Here is an 11,201-nt window from a genome sequence, read left to right on the forward strand (position 1 = left end):
GTGGGGATGGAGAGGGTGCCGTCAACAGCCTACGATCTATGCCAATTAGTTCACACCCGTGAATCACTTTTTGTACTTCTTTTGCTGGCGCCCGTAACGAGCATCTCCCTTCGGATGGGTTTGTGCAGTTGGTCAAGATCAAGTGAACTCAGAAATGGATAGGGCCTCTTTAGATTTTTGGCCCCAATGAATTTTCTTCCGCCTTCGGATTGGCTGCTTGGGGTGGATTCTCTGGGCCTAAATTACGGGTCACACTTACGAGAAGATTTTTTTAGTAAGTTAAATGATCTCTTAACCACCGAAAAAACCTAACCGTCAACTTCGGCGGGCGTCAACGGGCGAGTAGCAAGGTCCGTTCTGCGCGTCATTAATAGATTCATTTAATCTCTCACGATCCTGACCATGTCCATGCATGTATGAAGACGAAGAACCAGCCTCTAAGTCATAATTCCTGAAACAAATTTGGCATCATCGTCATCGGACTAACATAATTAGTTTGACTCTGCGTCTGCGTGATAGAGGGCAACTCTTCCACATTATGTGCAATCTCATCAAACCATCCTCTTCATCAGAACAGGTCCTCTACGTCTGGAGGCTGGTGGAAGAAACAATAGGTACTATCGATACATATAATGAATTTCCTCTCCATATACTTTGGTTGTCACTACATATAGCAAGAACCTTGGTTCGGATCATTCGCAACCTCAACAGAGTCTACTGATGTTCGATCTCTATGAATTATAAAACAATTAGACAATATTTAAAATAAATTTAAATTAAAAAAATAGATAATATTCATTCCATTTACTAGATAATCCACGAGTTTGCTCCCGGACGAGTGACGTAGTTGCCTTGTGATATTATTATACCAATGAATATATTCTGGAGTGACATCTGTGTCAAACTGTTCAAGAGAAACCCCCATGCAATAAACCTTGCCACGATAGTGTCATCGCACTACCAATGTGCAACTTTTTCGGCCAATCTCCAGTCCTTAGGTCAATATCATACAGTACGGGTTCAGTATACAAGGCGATGGGGACATCCTGGTGAAAACCGAATTGTCTCGTCACCTGTAGGAAGATGCCCTCACCAATGTGAAAACATATGAGAGGACTCATCGTCCGCCATATGTTTTTTGACCATTCGTACAAAAATTAGGCAAACGTATGCACAATAATTTTGTACAGCTCCAAATAACCTGAAACACAAAATTATATTAGAGAATATAAAGACAAATACAATAAAAATGTGAATAAAATAATCAATTAGGTTTAGTGTAATGTACTATGTTGAAGCAGATCAAACATGTACCTGTACTGGTTTGACTACATGTGTGCTGTCCTAGTCACACAAATTTGTCTCCTCCACCCTAATTTTAAATTAAGTAATTTAGAATTTAAATTAACTAGATCAGTGATATAAAAATTAAAATGAATTAAAACAACATACCGAGAAACCGTAGCTCGTCCAACTAACTGAGCGTCCATTAACATGATGTAGTGTGGAGTCATGTTGGAAAATCACTCCCAAGCCCAAGTTGCAAAAGTATGAGAGGCCCAGCTATCTTTCGAAACCTCAGGCTTGTGCTTTGCATAGTTGTCTATACAACCAATGCCAGCATGCTCCACCCCACGAATACCGCCCCGCATCATGGAGGTTAGCTAACAGTGCAAGAACATTAAGTGAACAAAAATGACTTGAAGTTATCTGAAAACAGACTTCCACCCATCATTTTGTAATATATATGCTCGTGCATACTTATGACGGTTTCCTCGTCTGCATCATGTGTGAGCTCACGAAATGTGTTCTAAACCATTTAAAACTTAACCTCGATCCTTTAATCTTGATCGTCCAGGATGGTGGTCGCACCGAGGTACAGTTGACAAACTTCTAACCAGTCATCATAACATCACTCAGGTAACCAGCTCATGTCAACAAGTAACCCCAACAACACTTCTATGTCTTGTAGAGTGATAGTGCACTCTCCAACAAACATATGAAATGTATAAACGTCTCGGGTCCTCCATCTTTCGACCAAAGGCTGTGATCAGATGCCAGTCCAACTGAATAAATCCTGCCTCTCGACGTCTGCAAGAATATTCCTCCAGTAGACGAATCTCGTCATACAAACATATGATCGATATTCGTAAGCAGAAATATGGTGACATTTCGGTCCCGTACAACCATTTGCGGGTTTTTTCACTGTTGCAATTATACCAACATGTCGATCTGAAATTAAACACATCTCTTCGTGTGTTACATTTCTCTCAGGTGTTTTCATACTTATATCGAACAGACCATCATAACTGAGCGGTACTGTTCATAGTAACAAGTGGCCAACATTCGCAATTCCCATGCTGCCGCATTATGTCTTTGCCTCGCATTTTTAAACATGAACTACGAAGATTTATTGGACTACACAAATTGTCAACGTATGTGAAATGTTACTCTCCTCAATTCAATCTTATCGGCATGAAAGATCTGCGATCACACCCATAATAGTACGTCTTAAATCCGATCCATCGTTATGAAAACCTGTAAACCGAAAATACGTTATCCACAACGAGATGGAATTGGAACAGAAACCACCACTCGACAACGATGGATTTGTAACCAGTTAGGAACAGTAATCCGAAGGAGTATGTCCTTCGTACAAAAAGGCCCATATAGTTAGGAGATAGATAATAAAGTATTTTTTTTATTATCTATCATAAAGTTAATTATATTATGTATATACATTCAATTTTTTAATAATAAATACTTATAATATCAATTTTTTTATAATCATCTACTATATTACATTACCACTATAATTTTTTTTTTTTTTTTGTAATCAATAAGTTTTAACACTTATAATAATCTAATTATAATTCAATTTATAGGTATAATAAATCTTAATAATATTCAATTTATTCAATTTAATTGTCCTAATGACATTATTCAATTAAGTATACATAATCTAAATATATCTTCAATTTGAATATGTCTAAATGATTATTCATTATAGTATAATCAATCTACATAATATTCAATATAGTCTAATGATTATTGCAATTTTATCAGTAATGATTATTAGCTCTTTTTTCTCTTTATAGTTTATATTATATTATATGGATTCAAATAAAGTGAAGACTCTCGATCTTCCTAAAAGATCTCGCTCTCATCACTCTCGCCTCTCTCAATATCTCGCTCTCTTCTGTTATTGTTGTTATTTCTTCCATTAATGATATACTTTCATTTCTTCTGGAACAATCACAACACTTTTTTTCAATTATTCAACCAATTTCGACTTTTACCAAGCTTGATGTTAAGTCAGATTAGTCAATAATAAACTAAATCCCTTGCTTTGAAACTCTCGCTCTCTCCAAAATCTGCGCTTTGAATCTCGCTCTCTCTACTATCTCGCTTCTGAATCTCGCTCTATCTTAATCTGCTTCAGCCCACTTATCTTCTTAATGCTTTGGAAAGTTTCGACATATGTGTAAACCTTCGACAACCAATACTACAAAATTTTGTTCGTCAGACAAAGCTATTCGGAATTGTCTTTCATTCCAAGGCATAACTTGTACCATGTGCTTCATATTCCTTGGAGTTCGCTCCCAGAAATATAGCCACCAGAGTCCCCACGCCCCTCACAGTCAAGTCCCACAGCCATCCGTCTTAATTCGAAATAATTGTACAATATTCTCGCTCGCGCTCATGCTCACGCTCTCGCTCTCGCTCAAAATCTCGCTCCCGCTCTCAAAATCTCGCTCTAAACTCTCACTCCCTCAAAATCTCCTATCTCTCATAATCTCGCTCACTCTCATAATTTCGCTCTCGCTCTCGAATTTGATTGGAAAGTTCAGTGGCAAAAAGAAGGAGATTCATTAGCTCGTTATTTAATCAAACTTGCTAAGATGACAAAATCCATAAAAATTATTCAACAAGCTTTGGAAGGAATTCCAGGGGGACCTCATGAAAATTTAGAAATACGATCTTTTGATAGAGGAAGGTCTCCGGAATGATAATTAAACAGACTCAATAGTAATGTTAGGAAGGGCAAGGTCGAGGGTTCAAAATTCGACCTATCTAGGTCGAATTTTCAACCCTCGACTTATTTAAAAAAAAAAAACAATATTTTTACAAATAGTTTGAAAACAACAATATTTTCCTAAATAGTTTCTAAAAGGACAATATCCTTTTAATTTTTCCTTTGTTTTGTAGTCTAAATTCGTAAATTTTGAAAACAATTTTTTTTTATGTTGGTAAGAGTATCAGATTTTGAATTCAAAGTTTTAAAATTCAGAATTATATTAAAAAAATATTGGGAAAAAAATACTTTTTTGAATTTTAAAGAATAGGTGAACTTAGTCAATATGTTTTCAATGAATAATAGATTTAAAATGTTCTCAATTCCATTAATTAAATATTTTTTTATTATTTAAAATAAAATAACAATTTTAAGAAAAAAAAAAAAAAACATTTTCTCCTTCCTTTCACCACACCAAGCGGCCAGCCCCTACACTGACTACAACAGTCCTCCAATATTTGATGAGGTCGTCGCATCTATCAGCCGACAAACCACATATTTATTTTGTAGCTGAAATTAGACTCAGAAATGCTCAAATTGAACTATTGAAATTACACAGACATTCGACATATTTTTTCTGCACATCCTTTTTTAATTTTTAAAATAAGCCAGTAAATTATTTGCCTCCTAAAATTGGCATACAAATAAAGGAATCATTTTATCTCCACCAACTGTGTCTTCAATGTTTGCTTCAAAAAGAAAAACAATTATCCTCAATGTTGTAAATTATTCCCCCTTTTAGAACTATTACTATTTCAGTTAAAAGAATGATGAAGAAGAACACCGGCAGGGTGGGAGTGGGTGAGGGAAGGGGCTTGAAAATGTTTCTTTATTTCTGATTTTAATTATTGTTATTTCATTTAAAATAATAAAAATATATATATCTTATTCGAGGGGATTTTTAAAAATAAAAAAATTAAATTCTTTTTATACAAAAAATAGTAAAATTTTAATAAATATATTATATGATATTGCAAAATAATTAACAAGATTTTTAAGATAAGACAAGTTCAGAAATTAATTATTAATAGTTTAAATTCAATTTAATATTTAGCAGGTAATTATACTTATTTTTATTATTTATAAATTTTAAAAAAAATTTAAAATTAAAATTTAATTTGTGAATATGCGAAAATACTATTTTCTTTAAATCTTCAAAATTATGTTTGCCTACACGTAGCCCTGAATTGAAGGTGCATTTACCTCTAAAGTCCCACGTGGCACTACCACAAGATTGCAGCTCTGACCTTCCCAACCATCCTTTTCAACCATTTATGTCGCTTTGCTTCCATTTCGAGATTCGGGAGAGAAAGCAAGCATCCTTTTTTCTAGAAAAAAATAAAATTAAAATTAAAAAATCCACGTGGTTCTGTTTAACATTTGAAATCGTAAAAAGTTATTATGAAAAATTCTTAAATATCGAAATGAATTATTTAATATCTATCAAAATCACTCTTTAATTCTAACTAGTAGATAAAAGTCGATAGATATTAACATTTAGATTTGACTTTTTAAAAATTTGCTAACTTGTTTACTTTTTTTTTAATAAATATATTTTAATAATATTATTTTAAATTAGTATAATNTTTAATAAATATATTTTAATAATATTATTTTAAATACAGACGTATTAAACACTGAGGCTAGATTTTTTTTTTTTTATATATATTTAAAATTAAAATTTACCACACACTATTTTACAATTGATTTTTTTAAAATCACATCTACCAGCAATTATTTTAAAAGCTATAGTAATCCCAAATTAAACCTTAGTCCATGAATTTTGTGTTGTAACAATTTAGTCTATATTTTTAATTTGATTTAGTCATTGAACTTTCAAAATTACAACAAATTAATCTCCCGTATAAAAAAATTTATTAAAATTGGGTGTTAACTTTTAATATTTTATGATGCAATATTTTTATTTGTAAAAATATTGAGTCTATAATTAGTTTAATTGTTTATTTATACATGAAATCTTATCAAATTTCAACACAAAATTAAAAATAATAGACTAGATCGTTAGAAACTAGCCGAAGCAAGTCTAGTTCATTGGCATTTGAATGTGCTAATAATCACGAAGTTTTTATTCTAATCCTCTATCTCCAATTGTTATACTAAAAAAGTCATTACAAACCAAAATTCAAATACTAAAAATCCGGTTTGTTAATCATTTGATTTTTTATTTTTATTTTTAAAATTAAACTATTTCATCTACATTTTTATTATGATTTATCTATAAACTTTAAAAAATAAAACAACTTTGAAAACTATTTTTTTAACTCTCAAATTTTGACTTTGTTTGTTAATGGTCATGTTTAGAGTTAGAAGAAAAAAAAAAAAAGTTGAAAAAGTGTGTATAATTAATAAAAATACTTTCAAGGGTCAACAACTGTGGCCGACTCACGACGTCCAGGTTCACCACCTTTAGCTTAACGAAATGCGCACCTCGCTATCGCTTCTTTTATTTCCCAATTCCCAATTTGAGTCTCATCGTCCATTCCCCAAACTCGAACCCTAATAATGAACCTTTCCTTTTTCCCCCTTCCATTTCCCTTTCTCTTCTTCATCTTCAACCTCGTCTCCGCCTGCCATGTCGCCGACCGAAACGCTCTTCTTGCTTTCAAATCCGCCATTACTGCCGACCCCTCCGGCATTCTAACCTCATGGAAGCCCGCCCTCGACTGCTGCACTTGGGCCGGAGTCACTTGCAACATCCCCAATCGCGTCACCAGTCTCAGCCTCTACGGCCAACCCGACCGCCCCAACGCCTTCCTCTCCGGCACCATCTCCAACTCTCTCTCCAGCCTCCCTTACTTGGACGGAATCTACCTTGTCAACCTTCGAAACATTTCAGGCCCTTTTCCACTTTCTCTCTTCAAACTCCCCAAACTCCTCTTCGTCTACATCGAGAACAACAAGCTTTCAGGTCAATTACCGGCCGCAATCGGAAATATGACCCAGCTAGAGGCACTCAGTGTTGAAGGTAACAGATTCACTGGTCCGATCCCTAGTTCAATTTCCAAATTGACTCGCCTCACTCAGCTTAAACTCGGTAGCAATCTTCTCACTGGATCCATACCGATTGGAATCCAGCACCTCAAGAGTCTGACATTCCTCAGCCTCGAACGGAATCGGTTCACCGGTTCTGTTCCGGATATTTGGGGATCCTTTCCGGAGTTGAGGATTCTCAGACTTTCACACAATAAACTCACCGGCATAATTCCGCATACAATTTCATCTCTGGCTCCGAAGCTTAATTATCTAGAGTTGGGGCACAATTTGATAACAGGGAATATCCCTGATTTTCTCGGAAATTTTAGGGCACTGGATACACTCGATCTCTCCTCCAATTACATCTCTGGAGTTGTGCCGAAAAGCTTCAGGAATTTGACGAAAATATTCAATCTGGATCTGTCTCGGAATTCGCTGGTGGATCCGTTCCCGGAGTTGTTTGTGAAAGGGATTGAGTCGTTGGACTTGTCGTACAACAAATTTCATCTCGGGAAAATTCCGAAATGGGTGACATCGTCGCCGATAATATACTCTCTGAAATTGGCGAAATGTGGGATCAAAATGAAGATGGACGATTGGAAGCCGACTCAAACGTATTTCTACGATTACATTGATGTATCGGAGAACGAGATTTCGGGGAGTCCGGTGGGATTGTTGAACCGGACGGATTACTTGGTCGGATTTTGGGCGGCCGGAAACAAGTTGAATTTTAAGCTGCAAGATTTGAGGATAGTGAAGAGATTGAAGTATTTGGATTTGTCGAGGAATTTGGTGTCCGGTAAAGTACCCGGCGGCGTGGTGGGGCTGGAAAAATTGAACGTCAGCTACAATCATTTGTGCGGGCGACTTCCGGCGACTAAGTTCCCGGCGACGTCGTTTTTGGGAAATGATTGCTTGTGTGGGCCGCCGCTACCGCCCTGCAAATGAGCGAGAATCATGAGGCCTCTTTCGGTGCCCTCACCCTCGGTGGATGAAACGACAACGACGACTGTGGAATTCAAATCCGACACGTAGTTTTCATATTAACGTGCCTCACTTCGCCAACCGCACCGAATGCGTTAAAGGCGCATTTTGAGATTATGTGGGGGCACATATTAGAAGCCTAATCAGCATTATCTCAATAATAACAATTCAAAATCTCATTATTATTATAAATACAATCTTTTGTGATAGTGTTGTTATAATAAATCTTACAAAATTAGAATTCACATCCCTTTAACAATAATGACAATAATTATTTATCATGAATGCTCGATGTTAAAATATATCTAGATGTTATGAACCTTGAGAAAACAATTATATAAGGAGATATTACGTCCAATCAACACAAAGCAAAAACTATGGTTTTCCTTCTTCATTATCTCTACGAGGAATTGAAAATTGAGTATCTTATAATAAAAGATCCTTGTATCTTATGGAAAATTTTGAAAGAGATGTATGATCATAAAAAAATAGTTATCTTTCTAAAGCTCGCTTTGAGTAGATGCATTTGAGCCTACAATATTTTAAATCAGTAAGCAATTACAATTCGTGAGGGGTCAGTTGTAGTTACGAGCAATTTGTGAGGGGTTACCTTACTGTTGATTGGTTATATCCAATGGATATAGAAATATATCTACAGTGCGAAAGAGTACAACTGTCAGTCTTTAGTGGAATGACTGACAATTAATGAATGCTGATTAATCTGATTAAAGAGTTCAGTTGGTTAATCTCGTATCATTGGAGCTTCTAATCTGTAGATCCAATAGGTCCCCTTGTTAGTTCACTAAGGGTAGAAATAAGGAATAATCGATTTTGGAATTTATTGAATTGTTCAAATTATTTATGGAAATTTAAGTAATTAATTATATTAATATGATTAATATAATGTATAATGTATGTTGATACATCATAATATATAGTTAATTATTTGAGAGAAAATATTTGAATAAGATTCAAATATTTTAGATAAATTTTATACTATAGATTAAAATTTAATATAGATTTGATTCATACTAAAACTATAGGTTAAAAGAGGAGGTTGCATTTTAATGCAGTTATAAATGCATATAATATGGTTACTAATAGTTAGATTAACAATATTATTAATATTATACTAATATTATTTATATTAAATATAATATTAATGTTGAATAAAATAACTCCCTACTAAGGGAATTATTTTTGTACAACGTGGGAAGGGAGTTAACATAACTCCTTCCTCTTCCCCTCTCTCTTTATCTCATGTTAACTCCCTCCTCTTCCCCTCTCTCTTTATCTCTGCATGAAACATAGAGATATTGGACACTCTCTGCTTTAGAGATTTTGCTCTCACTCTCTCTCACCAATTTCCCTCTGCCAAACCTCACAGAAGTCCACACTTCAATCTTTGTGTCCGGAGAATAAGAAGGACTCCATATTGGTGGTGTTCTTATTAGGTAGAACAATTTCTGGGTTTTCACAGAAGGTTTGTTCGTGACATTAGACGGGGAATCTCATGAAGATTTGAATTTTCTACAAAGGTATTATTTTCTTCATATCTGATTTTTCTATTTGAAAAATCTCTATGCTTAGCCTAAATTTGGTCTCTATAAAATTAATTTTGATTTTTCCCAATCCCAATTCAAAGACAGAATGGTTATTCGCTCCCACATTGGAATTCAATCCCTTCGTCTCTTTCATTTTTCAATTCATAATCATACTAATCCCCCATGTTTCTCTACTTGCATTTTTCTTCTTTTGCACACGAAACCTTCCCTCTAGCGGCATTCCCTCTAACGGCCACGAGCGAACAACAATGGCGCACATTTCTTTGTTCAATGTGTTGGATTTTATGTCCTTAAACTCGTGGTATGTAAACAATGGAACTTATCTGATAATTCAATAAAGGTGTTATTGAATAGATCTATTACTTGAATAGAAATCCAATAAACCTAAAAGTCCCTTGACTATTGGATACTTGAACTTTATGTGGAGATATAAAGGTGGATCAGGTTCGAGTAAATAGTCAAAATGATCTATAGTACATGGATTAGGTTAGGTACCTTATTCTGATTGGATACGCTCTGTAGTTGTTACAAGGAGTTGTGAAGTGCTACAAATGAAGTGATCCTAATTCGTTCATGTTGGACATGAGGAGTGGGGGTGTCCTTGTGCAAAAGAGTTTGTACAATATCGGACCACAAAATGAGTCACTCTTACTTTATAACGCCGTTTACTGTTTAAGACTAACTATTTTAAAGCAATGACTTAGGTAACTTGACCTTAATCCTGAGCTAATTATGAACTCTTGTTTATCTGGGATTGCCTTTAGATTTTCATATGTGAGGGTTGGCTCAACAGCGCCGACTCAATATGACTACCATTTCAGGGGTAAGACCGGATAGATAATTGGGGACATAGGGTGCAAGAGGTAATTCACTCCTACCCGCTTTAGGGATAGTAGAGAGGTTGTTCCCTTAAGTGCTGATTCTGGGGCTTGAACAAGGGATCCCGTCCTCTTATTTGGCATGAGAGGGACTCATTTTTGTGATTGGATCACAAAAAAATTGTTCATTAGGGGATTAGTGGGGACTTAAGGAACAAGAGGTAATTTCAAGGGTAAAACAAAGATTTGACCCAAGCCGTTATTGTGAACAACCTGTAAAGGGTTAATTTACTAATCATGGTTATATCAAATGGACATAATATATCTACAGTGAGGGGAGTTCAATTATAGGCGTTAGTGGAGTGTCCCATTAGTTAACGAATGGGGATTAGATCGGTCTAATGAATTTAGCCGATTAATCTCGGATCGTTGGAGCCCATGATCTGTAGTCCATTAGGTTCCCCTACTAGCTCGGAAATGGATTAGCTCTAGAATAGTATGATAAGTTAATTTGAAACGTTCAAATTAGAATCAAACGAAATTGGAGAAAATATATTAAATATGATTTAAATATATGAAGATAAATTTGTGTAAAAATTAATTTAATATTAGATATTAAATTAATTAGAATTATTTAAATTGTTTAAATAATTATTTATTAATTTTATTAGAAAATTAATAAATTTTGATTTTAGAAACAAAATATGATTTTAAAATCAAAATGGATTTTGAAAATTGAAAATTACACAAAATTTGAAAATGAGA

General features: G+C 34.7%; 1 protein-coding gene across 1 annotated transcript; it reads left to right on the forward strand.

Annotated features, from left to right (window-relative positions):
- Positions 1 to 6,452: 6,452 nt before the first annotated feature.
- LOC120076594 (probably inactive leucine-rich repeat receptor-like protein kinase At2g25790) lies at positions 6,453 to 8,295 on the forward strand. The gene has a single exon (XM_039030466.1). The coding sequence runs from the start codon at positions 6,599 to 6,601 to the stop codon at positions 8,015 to 8,017; it is 1,419 nt and encodes a 472-aa protein (XP_038886394.1). The 5' UTR covers positions 6,453 to 6,598; the 3' UTR covers positions 8,018 to 8,295.
- The last annotated feature ends 2,906 nt before the right edge of the window (positions 8,296 to 11,201 follow it).

Source organism: Benincasa hispida, chromosome 4, assembly GCF_009727055.1.
Source record: "Benincasa hispida cultivar B227 chromosome 4, ASM972705v1, whole genome shotgun sequence".
Lineage (NCBI taxonomy): Eukaryota > Viridiplantae > Streptophyta > Magnoliopsida > Cucurbitales > Cucurbitaceae > Benincasa > Benincasa hispida.